This window comes from Dryas octopetala, chromosome 5 (genome assembly GCF_963921425.1).
Source record: "Dryas octopetala chromosome 5, drDryOcto1.1, whole genome shotgun sequence".
NCBI classification, from domain to species: Eukaryota; Viridiplantae; Streptophyta; class Magnoliopsida; order Rosales; family Rosaceae; genus Dryas; species Dryas octopetala.
Window position 1 is genome coordinate 11346157 of NC_141370.1, and position 21058 is coordinate 11367214.

Consider the following 21058-nt stretch of genomic DNA (forward strand, 5'->3'; position numbering starts at 1 on the left):
CTTTTATATGGGCTCAAGTCAACATACACAAATGCTTCCAACTCATACAATTCTGACATAAATTATAATAGATATTTTAAACGAGTGTGTCAATTCAATTGTAATCTTCTATAGTTCTATGTATGTTTTTTTTTTTTTCTTAAAAAAAAATAAAGATCATCAATATGTTCCTCTTCCTCAAACATGCATTCCTCCATATCGTTTCTTGTAGTCAGCAATTTTAATAAATCATATATACTATTGAGTATAAACTTCCCAATTACCAATAAAATCAATTTTACCAACCAATTACACATAATTTGAATAAAATCCAACCCAACTTTCTTGTTTCATAGCCGTCAATGTTTATGTGTGTAGTTTTATTGAGTCAACCTGAAGTTGGGTTTGAGAGAAACCTCAATTTTAGCCTCATTTTTTTTCAACAAAATCTCCATTCGTAACATTGTTGATAATATTATTATCAATATAGAGTCAAATTTTTCCAACACGATCTATATCTCACCAATAATTATATGTAATTTTAGTTGGCTTACTCTTATCAAACCTTGTTGAATTGGGATGTTCTTTATCCTTCTTTGCTAAACAGTAAAGATTCAATTTTCATGAAATCCTTAAACCCTAAAATTTTAGTAAAGATTCAATTTTCATGTAATCCTTCTTTGCTAAACAGTAAAGATTCAATTCTCTGTCATGATTAAAAAAAAAAAATCAAAGTTGAACCTTGTTGATACAATTTATTTGATATTCTACAAAGAGTATTTAACTTCACTTTTTTTTTTTGGCCACTGAGTATTTAACTTCACTTAGAGAAAACAAAACTGTATATAAGTAAATTTCCATTCAAGAATTAATCCTAGTTCGAATATTGTTTTCATTTGGATATCCCTTTTATCTTTCACATTCTCGAGAATTACACTTCTTCATAACTCTTAGTATCAAATCTTTATGTTGATTGTTAGTATCATTCTCCTTTTATAGTCTCTTCACAATGGCAGTATCTTCATTCATTCAATGTCATAATTAAATTGACATGGGAAATGAATTGGTCAAGAAATACATGAATAGTCAAAGGAAATTATTTCACATAAGTTGGTAGGTGGGATAATTAAATTTTTTATTATTATTATAAATAATTGGTGTACATGAGATTTGAATTTAGGACCTTGATCATTCCTATAAAGGAAAGACAGACTTGGTGCAACTACTAAACTAAATGGTTATTAGCAAAATAGTTAATGTCTTTAGTATTACTCAAAGAATTATGAAATGCAAAATGTGCCAGTGTTACCATATATATGTTAGTGACTTAGTGCTAGTAGTTTAAGGAATTGGGCTTCAAATTCACTGATGGTCCCATCTCTTGGGTTCTTCACTAGGGTCCTTGGCTGCTTTGGTTGAAGTAACAAGAGCCCCAGAGTACAGACCAACAAACTACTGGGGTTTGATTGAAACATTAGAGGGGTCAAGACCAACTGAAAGTGACGGATCTTCAATGGAGTTAAGGGGCCCAATGAACTTTGTGTGGCTCAAATAGGGGACTTGGACCAAAACTCTTAGGCCCTTTTATTCTTAATAGTACTAGGGGTGGGCATTTTAACCGCACACCGCCAAAACCGGCCAAACTGCACCGCTAAAAAATTGCAAAAAACTATGTTGACAAAAAAAAGTCAACACCGCCAAAAAAACCGAACCGCACCGGTTCTTTCCGGTTCCGGTTCTATACCTTATTTAACAGCACCGAACCGCACCGCATACTTGCAAAAAATATTTTTTTAAATATTTTTATACATATATACACCATTTTATATATTTTTATATATATTTATACCATTATTATATACTTTTTATACACTTTTTTGTACACATTTTTATACACTTTAGACCATAAACCCTAAACCCTAATAAAATATTAGAATTAATATTAACGTAGCTATATTTTAGGGTTTAGACCCTAAAATATATTTTATATAACCCTATGACTTATTTTCTAGATATATAATATAATAATAAATTAATAATGTTTTAGTATATAATTTTAGTTATACCCATTACCCTATATAATAAAATTAGTATATTTTTTATATTCTATATAAAAAAAATTAGTATATTATTTATAGTTTATACTCTATATACTAAAATTTTTAATTGTTTATAGTTCTAGGGTATAATATATAGTTATATACTATATAAGTGTATAGGGTATATGCCATATAAGGTGTGAGTCTTTTTGGTTAAGTTTATTGAATTAACTTGTAAATTTGTTTTTTTTTGTTTGCTAAAACTTGTTAATTAGGATGAGTTTGCATTATTAAATAATTGGGCTTAGGCTTAAAAAAAATAAATGTGAGGCCCAAAAGTGCTAATCTGAATAATAGCCCATTAGGTCCAGAACCGCGGTGGAGAATCGCACCGCACCTTAAATGGTCTGGTTTGGTTTAGTTTTTTTATTTCTTTCATGGTTTTAAGCACCGAACCGCACCGTGTATTAATGTCCGGCGAGGCGCACGGTTCCGGGGAAAAAGTGAGTCGAACCGCACCGCGCCCACCCCTAATTCTTATGGCTCAAATAGGGGACTTGCAAATTTGTGTATTATTTTGTTTGTGTGCCTTGTATATCTTGATTTGGTAGTGGTTGGTTTGCAATACAATACCACGGGTCCACGATTGCATTTTTTCTCTAAAAAACAAATCTTTGGTTTTCAATCTCTCTCTAATTATAATATTAAAGAAAAAAATAATAATAAACGGTTTAAATCATGAAATCACGTTATGAAATACACCTCAACAAAGTTATTTTAAGGGAAAAAAAAAAATACCAACATGACTCTAGAAATGAAGGCGTCGTCCCTATTTATGAGTTTTCAAACTCTCCTACTTATAGTTAAAGTTGGACTCTCACCCTTTTTAAACGTGTAGCTTAAATTAAATTATTAGTAGACACTTGTAGGGGGTAATGGCTTAGTTAGCAATAGCACCATCAGATCCTGAATGACAAAAACAGGCCGAGATTTGTCATTTAGCTAAACGGGACGTGTAAGGTTAAATTACAACTACCACAAATGAAGGCTTTGGTTGCTAGCCAGCCTCAGCTTGTTGGACATTCATTCTCTCATTCTTTATTCACAAAAGTTGTTGTGTGTGTCTCAGCTTCATCTGAAAATCAACATCTAAACATACCCCAAGAGAAAGGGCCTGTCGAGCATAATCCCCCCAAAGTCCAATTCAAATAATACACGATCCATTTTCAATATAAAGTTTGTCCCACCCATGATGCTATAGAAACAAAAGGTAGATATTTGTTGTCTATACATAGGGCCCATATAATAAAGATTGGCTTTCTAATCGATCATATGGTTAGTATGGAAAAGAACAAGCATTTGACATTGGCAGTAATGGAAAAGTGTGAAATTTTTTTATGTTTTTCATTTTAGATTTAAAGAAGCCTTAAATATGTAAAGAGCAAAGGCCGAGTTTGGAACAGAGTTAAAACCTAACATAAAACCGACAAATTAGGTGCAAACATGGGGCTTGATGAGCACTCGAAAAAATAAAATGGTGCAGTTGGTACATTACAAACTACAGGTATTATGTTGCAACAATGTTACATAACCTTATAAAAAAAATATTAAATCTCACAATTAATTTTAGGATAATATAATATTATAATATTAAGATTTAAATTTCATTAATTTTAGGATAATAATGCTTGAACAATATTTTTGAACCTTAGTCAAATCTTACATAGCATTAAGGTTTTTGTCTAAAGATGACCAATAAAATAGACTAAACTGTGAATCTCTCTTTTCTTAATTGTTTGATTAGTGCATTAAGGATCAAATTAAAAGTTTTAGATTTTTTTGAGCGCTGGGTGTACTAATCAAATGCTTGGGGTGTACTTAGAAACCCTAATACTAGAAAATAAATTCTATTTAGAATGGGCCCAAAAATGGAGCCTAAGGAACATAGTATAAGCAGCCCTACTAAAGCCCAAATGAAAAATGTGAAAATTGGATCAAGAACTAAAATAAAAGTTAGCCCATAAACCACCAAAGTTTCCTTACCCAGATGATAATCATGATATTAGATTGGAAGATGATAGATTATCACGCTGCCCAGCTTTTTTTAAAAAAAATTTTGTTTTCCAACTTACTTACGTGGCATTAGTTTATTTAACAGGGTTTACTTTTTTTTTTTTTCTAAGTTTATTATTAATTTTTGTAGAGTCCATTGTATGTATATAATTGCATACCATGTAAATTAATAAAGAATAAGTGGTAAAAAAAGTTGGGGCAAATAACATCTTTCATTTTCTTTTTGGTATTATGGGGTCGAAACCCAAACAAACAAACCTACTCAAAAATAGCTCTCGGTCTAAAGACCCTACTTACATTTTCTAGTAAAAGATGTGTAACTAATATCAAGTTTTGAGACGAGTGGGGTAAAAGGTAGGATTAGAATAGGTTTAAAGTTTCATGTTTTTTTGGGTACTATGGGATATTAGAAGCCCAAACAAAACAAACCTACTAAAAAATAGTTCTCGTCTTAAGTAAAAAAATGTGTAATATGATGAGAGTGAGTGAGATGATGAGTTAAAATTAGAATACGTTCAAAGTCTGACTTGATATATGGAACCACAAAAAGATTTGCAATAACATATATAACGTACAGTTGGCGGTTGATCTAGCACAATACATTGGAGACCATCCAACCATTGACCTATTCTAGTATTAACTAATTTTATGACCCTTTTTCACCATTTGAACAGAGTTGCCTTTTGGTTTGGTTTTTACTGAATCGATCGAATTTTTTTGGTTTGGTATACCGATTTTCACAATTCAAAAATCAGAAATTCAAAACCGAAAAAAGTTAGTTTGGTTTTGGTAAAAATTGAAAAAAGTTGGTAAACTGACCGATTACCGAAAATTATTATTAAAAGAAACCGAATCGATTATTATCGAAAAAATTGAAATATATATTAAAAAAAACTAAAACAATTACCAAAATTTAGTTATATATGCTTATATTATACTATTATGTTAGTGGTATAATAAATATTAAACTACTAATATTTTAAACAACTATAAAAAAATATAATTGTATAATGTTATCATATTAATATTATCAAAAGTGTGAGTTAAGATATAGAGTCATTTTCTAATAAAATAAATGTTATTATTTAAAAAAAAAATAAGAATTTCATCTTTAGGTAAATAATGCATATATATCTACTTTTATTTATCAGTATGTATATATATATACTAAATTAATATGATATGTACTAATACATATTATTAAACTAATTATACTAGTATATATTATTAGGTCCATTGACTTTAGGTGCCAAATTATAATATTTTTTTTATTTCAACTACTAAAACATTTATGTCATTTCACTTTAAGTACTAAATTTCAGTTTAGGTACCAACTTTAAAAAACATGGTTATATCGAACTGTGACTGTCTAACAGTCATAATTTTTTTTATTGATTTCTTGTTTTTTCAATATTTGCAAGACTTAAACTTTAATATTTAGTCTTTAGGTTATAGGACTTCATCCCTCAAACCTAAATAAAAAGTATGAAACCCTTAAAAATTTTGATTTTTTATAAATTTTAAATAGTCACAACTGTGACTGTTCGACAATTACAACTGTAACTGTTCGACAGTCACAACTGTATAACAAACTGATTTGTGACCTAATCCAAAATGTTTTACTCTAGGTTAGTACCTAAACTAAAAAAAATTAGTGTCTTGCTGCTTTATTAAAAAACTATTGATATTTGGTATTTAATTCTAATTTTCTATATATTATTACTAATATTAATATTATTACAATTAATACTAGTACTATACCAAACTACCAATACTACTCGTGCAAATATATATTCATTAAATATTATATTTTATGTATCATATTTGATTAAATTTTAATTTATATTGGTATATAATAATTAATATTATTATAATTAAATTGAAAATGAACTGAATATATAATGAAGTAAACCGAAAATGAACCGAAGATATACTGAAGTAAATCGAAAATAAATCGAAAGTATCCGATACCAAAATTACCGAAATCAAACCGAAAACTGAAATTTATAAAAAAATTACCAAACTGAAAACTACCGAAATAGAAAAATATCAAATTTTTTATATTTTGATTTAGTAAGCCCTGTATCAATCCGAACCGACGATGGTCAAACCCTAATTTGAACTAATATCACGTTATTTACTATAAAAGCAATTTGACCTTTAAATGTTCAGTCTCACATCACAATTCACAACCGTCCAAGAAAAAGTTCCACCGACATTTTCATTACCTTAGCTTTTATTATTATTGACAAGCAACAGGGGCGGATGCAGGATGGGGTCAATGGGGTCAATTGACCCCATGAACCCAGAAATGCTGGGTTTAAGGAAATTTTTTGACCCCATGAAGTTTGGGTCTTGGTGGTAGGCGCAAGGGCAAGAATGCATTCAATGTGTTTGTGTAAATGTCTAAACAAAAAAATAAGAACTAGACTGCAGAGAAAGGGGAAGAAAGGCTGAAAGGGTGAGTGACAGAGCAGAGCCAGACCAGACCCAAGGGCCAAGGCAGAAACGAAGGGCTGAAATGCTGAAGGCAACTCTCCATGCGCGCCTGCGCTCGCTCACGACGTCAGACCCAGAAACGTCATCACCCCCTGCGCGACTGCTCCCTCGCAACTGCCTTTGCTCGTTGGGTTAATTTTGCCCCCATAATAGTTGATTTCTGGATCCGCCACTGACAAGCAATGTGTGTTTTTGTCTTAATGACTTTTTTTTACATGTCGCACAAGAAAATTGCAAGAACCTCCTCTATTGAAACCGTACACCCTGATGTAAATGAAGGACAATAATATTCTGTCAACTACTTTTGCAATCTTTTCCACGTCCAGTTGTTGATGTTTATCCCTTTTGACCCGATCACCATGCATGCTATTCTCTTTATGTTCTTTTCTATTTGCTTTTGTACCCATCTCTTTATTTTCTTCTCATGCATGCCTCCTAGTTGAAATAGCATCTTATGCTGATATTTGCTTATATTTGAAATGATGCTAATCATACCGTTTTGATGTTATGGAATTGGCCAACAAAGTGCATTAAGTTAACACCCTCTTTCACGTTGTAGAGTAAACATAAACTAACAGATAGAAATATGAGAATAAAATATTCGAACCCAAAACTTTCTACAATAGTCTGTTATTTATTTACTAAATTTACTTTTCCGCCTATGAAAATTGATTTGCCGCCCTTTTTCCTTAACATTTAACTTTCTTAATTAATTTTTCCTTTGAATATGCCACCCGCACGAGTTATCCTAGTTTATTAATAATGTTTCTGTGCCGTTTCAAAACAGGTTACCTATTCATTTATGAACCTAACCCATTATAAGGAGGGTGTGTTATGGTAATGGTAACTAATTATTCATACAAGTGACCATTTCTACCCCCGCACGTGTGAAGACATGGGATTGATTGTAGTAGCCCACAATAGGACATGGTATTGCTTTTATGCCGGCATCATTAGTTTACACAGCAAGTTAGTGTAAGTGGGCTTAGAAAGAAACAACTTTAAGGTTTAATTTCCAACAGCAAGAGGTACTTTCAATTCAAAACAGCAGACAAATTCCCAGTATTAATGGCCCATATTAATCATTAACAAAGCCATAAAGTTTTGATCTGGGAATCCATTTCCACTCCCTTCAACCCTTTTTACTTTGAATTATGGGGAGGGGAATATCTGCTACCTTTGGAGAAAGCTTAGGTAAAAAAGGAGATCGGTAATGATGTTATTGTAATGCACATACAAAACTAAAAGAAGATATTGATGAGCTGAGACAGATCCTGGTGAGTGGTGGTCAAAGCCCTAAAGTAAAAGGGCTGGTATCATGTCTCAGCATCATTGGGACACAAACTGAGCTGGTTCTGTACCAACACAGGACCAATAAAGCTGAACAAATTATGAACACCATAGCAAATCATTTCACAAATTAACTTCAATCTTTAGCCTCTTTAATGCTTTCCCTCAATTTCTTTCAAAGATTTTGATATGATAATTGATAAGATAGGCTAAAACATGAGTAGTGAAGGAGTGGAGTTTTCTTTAACATTGTTCAGAGAAGGCCCCACCAAGACCATCATTGACTACATGAACTCTCTCTTTCTTTCTTTCTTTCTTTCTGGTTTTGCATGTTGATTCAAAACTTTGCACTGATGAACAAAACAACACAAGCCCTATGCATCTGTCCAGGCAGCAAAAATTGGCATGTGAGGCATGGATAGTCCTGGCCTGGATTGGACTGTTGGAATCCAAGAACTCACTGTATTAGTTGAACTTGTGAAGAACTTGGATGCAGATTGAGGCATTCCAAAGAAACTTGGAAGGCTGGACTTATCAGGGCTGCCTTCTCTTGAGCTGCTCAAGCTTGTCACCAAGGAAGAGGCATTGGACAAGTGATTAGTCCCCATTTTGGCTGAGTCGTCTACCTCTGATTGAATCACATTGTCTGGGGCCACTGAGAAAAACTGGGGTTTGTGTGTTTCAGTGCTTGGTTGTTTCTGTTGATCAAGTTGCTGGGAGGACTGATAGAGGGCCATTTTCCAATCTTCACCTAATTCATTGCTCTTCAGTGATGAGACAATGGTGGTTTCACCATTGCTGACATGGTTAATAGCATGGTTGGGATTAGCAGCAGCCTCTTTAGCAGGTCCGGTCTCCTTGTTTCGCTTTGCATGTTCCCCAGCAAGAAGGGTATTGCTTGCCATAATTCGATCCACATCGTACCTTGTTATGTCAAAGTTGGTAACAGCATTCAGTCCACGGAATTTTATAGCCGCTATGTCATAAGCCTCAGCAGCTTCCTCTTGGGTGCCTAGGATTACAGTAAGATAACATAAGCGTTTCAATAAAACTATTTGAACCATAAATTTATACCGCATCTCTCTAATATAAGTGAAACCCACTTGTATATACGAATTTGACCTCTATTATTAATTTGGTCGACAATGTGGTACACAAATATAGTACCAGTAACATAACTTAAAGTAGGCTTAGTTGCTAAGTCACATTGACCACTAGAATCATATAATATATCCAAGTGACCGAAAAGACTACATGGAGTTCAAAGAGCTGAGGGTGCCTCAAAGATTGGCTTTTTAAAGTCATAAATCACATCCTTCAATCTGTTGGCCAATATCTAATAATAATGATAACATGGTTGAAGGATATATACGTACTCAAATTCAGACCATCTAAAAATGGATGTTTGCCTTGTAAAGTACTAAAGTCAAGTTTCAAAGTCCACTCACTGAATGTTCCAAGATAAAGGTCTTTATTTCCAGCAACCCTTCCAATCCGAGCTTGCCATCTTCCATGTTGATGATGTCTGCTACACAGATAAACACATAGAGATTTCAGAGAATTTCTTTATTTTTACTATTTTTGAGACATTTATCATAAATATTTTATATGAGCAGCTAATAAGACCTTGTCACTCCTCTGTACATTGAAGCCCCTCTTGAGAATCCACTGCTTTTCCTGCAAAGATCAAATTTATGTCATACATTGAACCAGAAAACATATATTAATTAAGTGAATGCACCATTAGTAGCATGAACAAGAGCTAAGATTTACCTTCTCAAGTGAGCAACATATTCTTGTCTGTTCATGTTCTTCATTTCCTCAAGTTCTTTTTGATAATTCTCCAACTGCCAGATCAGAATCACAGTTGCATTTCAGCAACCAAAACGAAGATATATAGGCCTATATATACATATATATATAGGCCCAAATATACATGTGTATATATAGGCCTCCTTTCACAGATTGAAAAAATGCAAAGAGAAAAGAATGATTACTGGGAAGTTTATGTGAGTGGATGGTCCCCAATACTTGAGTGCAGCTAGATCGTAAGCTCTTGCAGCCTTTTCTTCCATATCATAACCTCCTAAAATAAACAACTTGGAATGATTAGATAAAGAACATTGTAGGGCAGTTCAAAATGCTTGACCAGATTATGAATAAAAAGGCATACCCAGGTAGACTGAAATTCATCATTTGATTAGCATCCCCAGCCAAGCAAGAAAAACAAAAGGCAAAAACAAAAATCAGCAACATATGGTAACGGTGAGGTCAAAAGCAGAATGAGACTGAAAAAGAAATGCACAGCCATTTGAATTAAAACATCATTGTGGGTACTGAACATAGATTGCATGTGTTTTGTTCACAAACCTTGCCTTCCTTTCCTGCTCTGACCTTCTTTCTTGCAACTGTTATCCCATAGATGGGCTTCATACCGACCAGTCCATCTATGCCTAATTGATTAGCAGAAATCCATCAAGAAATCAGAAAGTTAAAGAAGAAACAGAGAAAACCCAGTTTGCAAATAAAGAGCTTTTCACTTACAAATTACCAAAAAAAAAAAAAAATCCAAAGGGAACAAGAAAGAGCAAACCTTGTGACTCCTCTATACTGAGAGGTTCTCTGCCCAAATGTATCCAAGGACTTCCTATGAACGATTTGCTTTTGATCCACTTTTTCAGGCCCTCTTTTCTTGGTATCCATGGTCACACACTCAGTCACAGTGGGTGAGATTTGCTGTGAGCCTGTGACACAGCTGGATTGGGAGCCAGGACTCATGGACAAGCTCAAAGACTGTAAATCCCCATACGGCATTGCCCCAATAGACCCAGATTCACCTCCATTGTCACCCATGCAGCCAATCATGTTCTGCTCCATTGCATGGTTGACTGAGTAGTTTCTTGAAACCCAGTTCTTCATATCAGAAATGCTGTGATCAAGTCCCATTCTTGGAGGCTGGAGAGTGCAATCTGCAATGTGGGTCTCCTTGTGATCCTCCAACATGATCATCTCTTGGCTTCTGAGGCCAGAGTAGTATGATGAGTACTGTTGTTGTTGGGTCTGAAGATTCTGAACCTGCTGTTGGTGTACCGAGTGTTCTTGGTGCCTGGGGTTGTGCTGCTGGTGCTGAAGATGGTTCACCAAGTTTTGGTTGTTGGGCTCATGGGTTGGGTTTTGGTGGTAAAACATGCTGTCCAAGCTGAGAGCCATAGCCTCTCTGTCATTGTTTTCGTAGTGATGGGTCCCCATGGTTGCACCACCAAAGAAGTCCTCTAGTTTTGGAGTTGAAGTAGTTGTGACCATTCCTTCAGATAAAAAAGTGAAAAAAAAAAAAAAAAAAAAAACAGAAGAATACACAAGTTTAAGTACAATTTTTTTTTTTTTTACCAAAGCACAAGAAATTAAATTAGCCCAGAAGAAAAAAATTGAAATGGTAGAAGTTTGTGGTCTAACCTTGAGGCTGCTGCTGGGACCTGTTGAGAGCCTCCATTATACAAAGAGAGCCATCAGACTTGAGTGGCATCATGGACAAGGGAGAGTACAAGCCATTGTTATCTCCTTCAACTCCATAGTACATTCCATAGTTAAAGTGAGGTGGGGAGTGGAAAAAGCTGGTTGGAACAGAAGGGGTAATAGCAGCAGAAACAGAAGAAGAAGAGGACTGTGTTTGGTGGTGATGGTGATGATGATGATGATGAGGCTCTGAAGGGACCTCCATCTTCATATTAGGAGACAGAGAAAAGTCCAACCAGTTATGATCACTGTGGTTGTTGTTGTTAGCATCATTGTTAATGGATTTCATGGTCTCTCAAGGTTTGAGGTTGTTGGTAAGTTTCTGTTGTGGCAAGGCAACTCAATCATTGGGACACATATAAACTAATCATACTAACATTGATTTGCTTTGATTTGCTTTGCTTTGCTTGCCTCTCCCCTCCTCTAGTTTGAAACTGGGTATTTTTGTTTGCTAGCTGCAGAGGTGATTGGACAAAATCTAACACTCCTCTAAACAAATCCAACTCCTCTGCAACTGAATCTATGCTATGCTAGCTCTCTCTCTGAAAAGATAGGTAAAGAGAACAAAACAAGGCCCTTTAAACTAAACAAAAAGAATGAATTCCAGCAAGCAATGCTGGGTATCCTTCCCGCATTCCATAGGCATCTGTGTATGAGAAAGACCTTTTGATCTTTTGCTTTTCTTTATTAGTACTACCACCCTACGCTCCTCTCTCTCTCTCTCTGCCTTTCTTTTGCTTTTCTTTAAGATCCCTTAAACTCACTCACATTAATTAAAGATCACTCTCCAGTCTCCAAAAAAAGATTAATAACAAGACCCCAAAGGAAAGTGTACGAAGGAGACCTCATTTTCTCATGTGGGTAAACACTGCTCATTCACTAGTGCCCAGAAAAACCCATCAGTCACTCACAAGTCACTACCAATGACCCAATTTTACCCAATCTCTCTCTCTGTCTCTCTCTACCAAAATTTATTGACTAATTATAGTTGGTTTAGTGGGTGCAGCATATTAATGTGACTGGGTTTTGCTTTAATGTTGAGACTTGAGAGGACTTCCATTGATTTCACGGGGCAGAAAGAGAAGACAAACTGTCCCTCCAGTCACTTCATAACCAGTAGGCAGCTTCTGTGTACTGGACCTACTCACTCTCTTTGCTACTAGCCTACTACTACAGGATAGATAGGTATCTAGTCTAGTATATCCACCATGTCAACTTTGGAGAGTATAAGACAAACCCCTAAACGACGCCGTCTTCAGAAAACTCTGTCTGATTGGCCACCACACCACAGATTTTGCCCCTCTCATGCTTTGACTGCATTGCCTTGGCTTTCAACTTCAGCTAGTACGTATTATTTTTTTGGCATAATTTTAATTTAGACACATAATTATATATGTTATTTCAACGGGGTCCACAAATTTTTAAATATTTTAAATATATACCTGATTTATTATGTAAATTGAAAAATGAAATTTCGTCCATCAATTTATTGAGAGATCAGTTAAATGTCAACTTGACTTTTGCTAACAAGAATTAATTGGCGATGTGGCACCAACTCAGCATATATTTCCCGCCAAATGAGCAACACATGTCCACTTGACACGGGCTCACACACCCATCACCTCCTTCTCGCTCGTTGAACGCTCTCCTGACCATTTAGTCTCTAAAAAACATCACATTTTCCTCTAAATTCGAATATAAATCTCTCACTTGTGTTCAACGAGCGAGAAAGAGATGATGAATTTGTAGACTCGTGTCAGGGATTAGGTGGACCTGTGTCGCTCATTTGGCAGGAAATGAGCGATACGGGTCCACCTAACCCCTGACACGGGCCCACAAATTCTCACTCTCTCTATTATTATTAAATTGTGGGTTCGTGTCGCTTATTCGGTGAGAAATGTTTGCTGAAATAGCGCGACGTCGTCAAGTAATCCCGGTCAACAAAAGCCAAGCTGTTATTTAACTGATCTTTCAACGAATCAATGGACATAAATTCATTTTTCAATTTAGATAATAGATCGAGTGTATATTTGAAATATTTTAAAGTTCATAAACTCCGTTGAAATAGCTTATATAATTATATGTCTAAATTGAATTTATGCCTATTTTTTTCTGGAAAACCTTCACAAGTGTTCAGTGTTCTCTTCAATGAGCTTAGTACTGATTGGGCCAGATTCCATTTTAAATGGAGCTTTTTTCGGTACAAGACATTTCACTGAAGGTGATTTGGTTGGACTTGGGTTGGCTTTTTTATGTTTGTTGCATCTGGATGGTCCGATTGAAATCTTATCCTAATTCTGAAAAAAATTAAACAATAGAAAACAACATTGGATTCTCTTTAATTTTTTTTAAAATTATTATATAAATCAAGTACATCTGTACATGGCATAATATTATGTAGGTTATCTAACTTGTATCCAACCATTTTGAAATAAAATTTACGGTACTTTACCTAGTAGGTCAAAATGAAAAAAAAATTTAATCCACAATCCATTCAATCTAAAATTTACTTTCAGGACAAAAATTAGCTTTGAGCGCTTAACAAATACAGTGCATGTGCATCCTAAAAACTGTATATACAACTCAAAAATTAGCTCAAAATGCCTTTAAAACTTCTTATACAAGTCCAAAATTAGCTCAAAATGCATATGCAAATGTGCATTTGCATTTTCCATGCCGAGGATGCATCTGCCAAGTCCTCACCAAGAATGTCGAGCACTCGACAACCTTTTTACGCTAATGGACGCATGTACGCGCATATAATGCACTTTAATAATTTTTTTAGGTGTATTTTCAGTTAAGTAACTTATATTTTTTCGTCATTGAGAGTAATTTACTATAAAATTTAACACTTTTTTATGTAACAAAGTTGAAGATAATATCAGTATAACATAGGTAGTTGAAAGATGTGGCACTCCAACTAATATCAAAGTCGATGATTAAGTAAAGATGCATGACACGTGATCATCACTCGAGGTGGAGCAAACACACAACAATAGTTTGCTACAACTCAATAATCATTCTATAATCTAATAATTCATCAAAAAATCTCAACTTATAATTCATTTAAATTAGAAGAATGCTAACAACATCTACAAATGACTTTGAACCGTCAATTATGTTTCTTGAACAGAACTCTTTAATTTCATAATAACCAATCCTTGACCTAATTTGGTACAAGAGACTAAAAGAGGGGCCAGATCAAACAAAAAGCATTTATTTTTAGTGTTACTCCGCAAAAAAAAAAAAAACAAAAAAAGTTAAACAAAAAGATGCTATATGGGGCACTGGGGCAGCTTAGCTTTTTCCTTCATATATATGGACTAAAGCAATCTTAATATTACAGTGATGCAAAGCATACCAGCCCAAGATGATGTCTTTAATTACGATAATGAGATTTAGAATTCAGTTTATTTTATAAGTTTTTTTTAGATTAAGATTGGTAGTGATTTAAGATTTTTAATTAGAATTAATTACTCTAGGATACATGACAAACATTTTATTTAACATCTACTATACCTATTGTTCAAATTTAACAATAAGGTCACATTTGTAAGTTATGATATTAAAAAAATATGTTATTTTCTCTCTCTCTCTCTCTCTCTCTCTCTCTCTCTCTCTCTCTCTCTCTCTCTCTTTCTCGCGCTCCACACTGCTCCACACCGAAGCTTCTTGCTCCGGCCTTCCCCCAACGAATGGCGACCACCGGTGTGCTCCCTACACCGGCGCCGACTCAACCCACCCTCCCCGCTGCCGGTTGGCCGCCACCTGCAGCAAATCGATGCGAGAAAGGGGAGTAATGCTGCCGGGTTCCTCTCTCTCTTTTTCTTTCTTCGTGTTTGATCGAAGCCTTCTAATGGATCTGCTCAGAGCTTGATCGAAGCCTTCTAGATCTACTCTGACCACTCTGACTTCTCCTCGGTTGGGCATGATCACAGCTTGTGGTACGTAGACTTTTACTTTGGTTTCTTATCAGTAGAAGGTTCTTGATTTTTTTTTTTTTAAGCTCAATTTCTGAAACTGCAATTTCTGGAACATTGCAAGTGAACTGAAACTGCAGTTTATTGGAGTTGCAGTTACTAACTGCAGTTTCTGAAACTGCAAATGAACTAAAACTGCAGTTTATTTTGAGTTGCAAGCTTGCAGTTGCAGTGTAAGTGAAACTGCAGTTTATTAAAACTGCAGGCTTGCAGTTGCAGTTACTAACTGCAAGTGAAACTGCAGTTTTTTTGGAGTTGCAGGCTTGCAGTTGCAGAACGATGCTTGTGAGTGAAGATGAACAATTGTCGATTTGGTAAAGTTGAAGAAAGAGATCGATTTGGCAAAAAAAAAAAAAAAAAGATCAGTTTTGGGCTGTTTGTGTAGTTGGTTTGGTTGTGATGCGTTTCTTTTAGAAGGTGTCTGCATGTTATATTTTGGGGGGCTGGTAGATAGTGTCCGCAAGTTAATAAAAATAGATTGAGTGGTTTTGGTTAATATTTTGCTTTGTTAGTACCTTATAATTAATGGACTCTTTTAATTAAGTCCTTTTATTTTTCTTTTTTGATGGTTTTATATTAGGTTTTAACTTCGAGATTTTGGACGGAGTTAAAACTTAACATGTAGCCTCTACAAAGCCCACTCTACATCCTAAGAAGAGAAATACCCTTCAAATAGAGGTAAATACCCTTCAAATCGGAGAAATACTTTATTATAAATTAAAAAGATTTTCTTATAAATTTTAAAACACGTCCGGTCTTCATCTAAAAACTGTTTTTCTAAAGGACTTAAATCTAATTATCTCTTACGATAAATGTAGAGTACATGACTCACCATTAAACTACAATAAAACCTCTATAAACGAATGTTCGAATGTTCGATAAATTAATAATTTCAATTAAATAATAAAATATTTTTGTCCTAATTCGGGCCAGTGTACTAAAATAATAACCTCGCTAAATCATAAAATAATATTTTTTCTTAAAATCCTTTAGGGACTAGTGAATGTATAAATTAATAATTAATGAAATACATAAAAGAAATAGCACATAAAAATTCATAATACATATTAAGGAACTTTTTACTTAACAACTTCTATTTTCTCAATTCAGCTCTTTCTAAAAATATGTTTCTAAAGTCGTTTGCCTTTTCTTTGTACCTAAATCGAATTGAACCTCATTCTTAAGTTTTTGCAATGCATACACCACATTTGGTATATTTTTTTCATTTTGAAAATACTTGATATTCTAGTTATTCTTAACTTATCTCGAAAATGCATGTATATGTACTTATCTAGAATACACTTGATTTTCTAGTTCATAATCCATATATGTACGTACTTATCTTGAAATTACTTGATCTTTTAGTTCTTAACGTCCATTTAAAAATTTGAAGTCATACATGTATCTTTGTTTTTTTTTTTATAAGATACATGTATCTTTGTAAAAAAACAAATAATACATGAACAAAAGAACATAAAACTCTTTTTAAATTAATAAATATTTATTTATCCATAAATTATTCATTTATCGATATATAAATAATCCCTCTAAAATAATAACTTCTCTTAGTTCTTGTAGTATTAATTTATAAGAATTTTACTGTAACAAAATCTAGAATTATTGTTGAGCAAGACCAGACAGTGCGAAATCTTTTGCATTTGCTTTAATTTATGCTTGGCCGCCCTTGTTCACTTGCTGTAGTCAACACCTGCTCTTACATAAATAGTGAGAGCCGAGAGGTGGGTCACTGCAATTAATTAACTTCGGGTGGGATCTAATTAGAAGTCACCCTCATCCTAACTAAGAGCCATGAGCTTAGGGATTTAACTTTAATTGTGAAACTATTTTATAAACTAATTCATATTAATGGATGCATCATGCATGTACTTGTAATTAAAGAACATATAGTTTTAGGGAGACGATCAGCTTTTCTCAAAGTTGACGAACCAAGAACCCTTTGAGAACATTCTTTTTGTGGGAAATGCATTTTATATATATCCCACTAATCATTATAAGTCTTATAAAACCCATAGCACAATGCTAAGACAACTTTGATTATTTATAACTTTATAGTCCAACTCCAAAGTGAAACATCCTCCAAAAGAGCATTGGGATTGCGTTCTTGATTTTAATACTAATGTTGATGCTCAAAAATGGTAAAGCAGTCAACGTCGAGTCGAACCACGTAGGCCCGTTGACCCGCCACTGAGAGGACGACACGTCGAAGTGGGGCAGGAACGGGTAGCTGGGTCCGACTGGTGAGTAATGAGAGAGAATGATATCCAAAACACCCTGCGCAAGTACACAAAAGTGAGCGGGAAGGGCACCGGTGTGGTGCCGGCCAAAGCTCCTCCGACGCTCAAGTCAGTGTTCAGAGAGATCTGAGAGCAGAGTGAGTGAATAGTATAATAATGATTTCAGTTGTCCTTTTTGTGACAAGAAGGTACCTTTTTATAGTACGTTTGGAAGAGTGTCAACCAATCCGGTGATGACACGTGTCCCTTGTGATGACTTGCACTGTAGGAGCGCCACGTGTCACCGGTCTCGAGGATCCGAGTGAGTTGACACGAGTTGGGGCCTAGGAGGCTGGAGCTTAGGAGGCCGGAGCCTATGGGGCCGGAGCCTATGGGGCCGGAGCCTATGAGGCCGGAGCCTATGGGGCCGGAGCCTATGAGGCCGGAGCCTAAGAGGTCGTGGCCTAGGAGGAGCCTGGTAGGTCAGGGGCTAGGAGCCTAGGAAGGGCTTAGGCCCAAACAACATGATGTTAAGCCTTTTGTGACTTGTCGTTATGCCCAGACGATTAATCATATGAACAGATAATTTGATATGTTATATTGAAGGATCATTTACACTTTACACCCCTCAAGTATATGTCATTTTTTATTTTGGTACCCGATGTTCAAAACGTTTCAATATGAAACCTAAAATTTATGAAAATTGTAATGTGCCCCTTTTGTTAACATTTCTGTTAATTTTGACTGCATATAGTATGTGTGAGATTCATTTACAATGAAGAAAATAGTAAATTTACGTTATGTGGAAGAAAAAAAATTAAAATTAAAAAATTCAGCTAAAATTTTATAGGTTAAAAAAATAAAAATCAATTAAAAAATTTAAAAATTTAAAAAACAAAAAACTGGGAATGAAAAAGATAGAGGGAGAAGTAGGGATGCACGAGATAATTTTTTATATTTAGTTTTAATGTTATTTTTTAATTTTTTGATATATAATAATTTAACTGCTTTTTTCTAATTTATTTTTTGTTATTTGGTTTATTTTATTTGTCCACGTGACATAAATTTATTGTTCACATCAGTATAAATGAATCTCACACATACTATATGCAGTTAAAATTAACAGAAAAGGCACATTGCAATTTTCATATACTTTAAATTTCATATTGAAACATTTTGAACACTGGACACCAAAGTAAAAAACAACCTATACTTAAGAAAATCAAAGTGTAATTCACCCTATATTGAATATATATTTTAAATTGATCGTCAGATAACCATAATATTCAAATTTTAAAATGATTTTGCATTCAAAACATAATAACTCCAACAACCATAGGTCTGGGGAAGAGAGTGGATTTATGGGTTGCCCCCAGGCCCCCACTGCTGGCTTTGTGCCAAGCGCATAAGGGTAAATAGTAACTACCAACCTTTTGTTTCTCTTATTTATTTTCATTTTTCTAAAACAAAACCTCAAAAAATCGAGCACCAAAAAGAAAATTGGTCAGACCAAAAAAAAAAAAAAGTAAATTGACCAATCAATCAAATAATAGAGGTTGCCCTTTTTATCATATAAATCTTGCATGGAAATTTGCATGGCCAATTCATGGAGACAGATTGTCAAGAGGGTATGATGGAGGAAGAGAGAGACCCTCTTTTTGATTGAAGTAATGATGAGCAAATCCATTATTCTCCTACCCACCATGGCACTAGAGGCCAATAACATTTTGCTACAAATGGTGCATGTCCAAATGAAAGAGCTTTATGCTGCCTCAGCAAATTAATATATATATTTTACTTTTTTTTTTTCTTTTTTTCTTTTGGTGGGGAAGCAGATGAGAAAGGGTTGGTGGTGCCTCTTTTCTCTGCATATTGTCTGCTTTTTATAAGGGCTTATGGGTAATCCTTAATTAGCAATGTTGTGGGTTGGCTTAGTTAATTAACTGTCTTTGTCATACATGATACATGGACTATTATGTTAAAGACAGACCTATTGTTGGACACTCTTAAAACACACATGACCTGTAAACAAATTAACAGAGCATTTCATTCCTGTTTTGTGCAAGCATTGTAATGGCAATTGGTATAAGATAGCACAAGGCCGATCCTAAGATATTTTAGGTCTAAATAAAAATCAAAAGTTAACTCTAGCTTATTATATAAAAAAATTCTATTCATCGAGAGTGCAAACTTTAATAAAGATAAACCGCTTGTTATACTACGATGCGCTTATGCTATAAAATCCAATATACTATACCAAATGCATGTTAGTAGAACTTACTATTTTTGTACACACTCATAGTACCATGATTCATGAAGCAAAATTAGAAAAAAGAAGATTAAACCTAGAGGGATGTTGAAAGGCACTAGAGAAGTAGAGAAACCCTAAGCAAAGAGAGAAGATATAGTCAAGAGTGATGGGCTTACTCATACCAAGGAATAACACTTAAATCAATTAAAAGATGATTGAACTATATGAGATTCTTTATTTTCTAATTTTGTTAAATGCTCAATTTGCTCCATGAACTCATTTAAAACTTCGCTCAATGTCATCAAAAGGGCTATAGCCGAATCCAATACGCTGGATCAACCTTCTTAATGATGGTATTCAACTTGGGGTCTAATTTGAGTATGGCTTAGTCCTATGGGTTGGTCCATTTAGCCCATCTGTGGTCATCAGAGCCGGCCCTGAGCATGGGCGCTAGGGGCAACTGCCCAAGGCCCACTTTCAATGGGGGGCCCAATTATATATATGTATTATAATATTGAAAAAAATTAAATTTAAAATTATGGTTTGTATCGACTTAGTAAGGTGTCCAAGGCTTATTTCGTCCCAGGCCTCTAAAAAGTCAGGACTGGCATTGGTGGTCATGAGCCAACCCATCATACATGGGCGTAAGCCCAACTCACGAGTTGATCCTACTAGCCAACTCGCAACCCTTACCACAATCCTTTTCTAACTTCCTTTTAATGTTTTGATGAGTGATGAAAATAGTTCAATTTTATGTAATCTTTGTCAACTAAACCAATATTGTAAAATGGTCTTGAGAATCCGTTAACTGATCTTTTGACAGGCCATAAATTATCATATAGGTCGATTTGATTCAATTCATTGATGAGTCGATGATCCTAATCAGAATTGACCCCTTAGAATTGGGCACATGAGAGCCTTGTTTTGAGGGGTAGTGCTAGTAGTGAGTCTAACAAGTACTTGCTCAAGGTCTATTTACCAAGAACTATTACTTCCAAATGTTAACTAATTATTATCAATATCTAGGACTATTTCTAAACCTTAAGGGCCCGTTTGTTTTACCTTCTTAATAGGGATTGGCTTAGTTAAGACCTTAAGCTCATGTTTGGTGAGTTTGGGATTAAAAAAAGTGGGGCTTAATGAATCCCCTCTAACTTAAATGAACCTTCTTAGATGGGCTTAGTGAAACCCATGAAATAG

At 34.6% G+C, this 21058-nt stretch overlaps 1 protein-coding gene across 2 annotated transcripts; it reads right to left on the reverse strand.

Moving 5' to 3' along the window:
- Positions 1-8254: 8254 nt before the first annotated feature.
- Positions 8255-11896, reverse strand: LOC147284266 (AP2-like ethylene-responsive transcription factor ANT). 2 transcript variants are annotated; one of them, XM_086243382.1, is made up of 9 exons: positions 11334-11896; positions 10474-11185; positions 10251-10333; positions 10054-10062; positions 9878-9966; positions 9654-9727; positions 9507-9557; positions 9329-9405; positions 8255-8892 (listed from the first exon to the last, which is right to left on the reverse strand). In XM_086243382.1, exons 1-9 carry the CDS (start codon positions 11680-11682, stop codon positions 8255-8257), a joined length of 2082 nt encoding a protein of 693 aa, XP_086099508.1. In that variant the 5' UTR covers positions 11683-11896. The 2 variants fall into 2 exon arrangements, with proteins under 2 accessions (XP_086099508.1, XP_086099507.1); XM_086243381.1 differs by having other exon boundaries at positions 9329-9408.
- Between the last annotated feature and the right edge of the window lie 9162 nt (positions 11897-21058).

Excerpts from the sequence above, each read along its gene's own strand:
- LOC147284266 (XM_086243381.1), bottom strand. The coding sequence starts at position 11,682 with ATGAAATCCATTAACAATGATGCTAACAACAACAACCACAGTGATCAT. Across the intron at positions 9,728-9,877 it reads CCACTCACATAAACTTCCCA|TTGGAGAATTATCAAAAAGA; the intron begins GTAATCATTCTT and ends CTGATCTGGCAG. Across the intron at positions 8,893-9,328 it reads CCTTTATCTTGGAACATTCA|GCACCCAAGAGGAAGCTGCT; the intron begins GTGAGTGGACTT and ends CTGTAATCCTAG.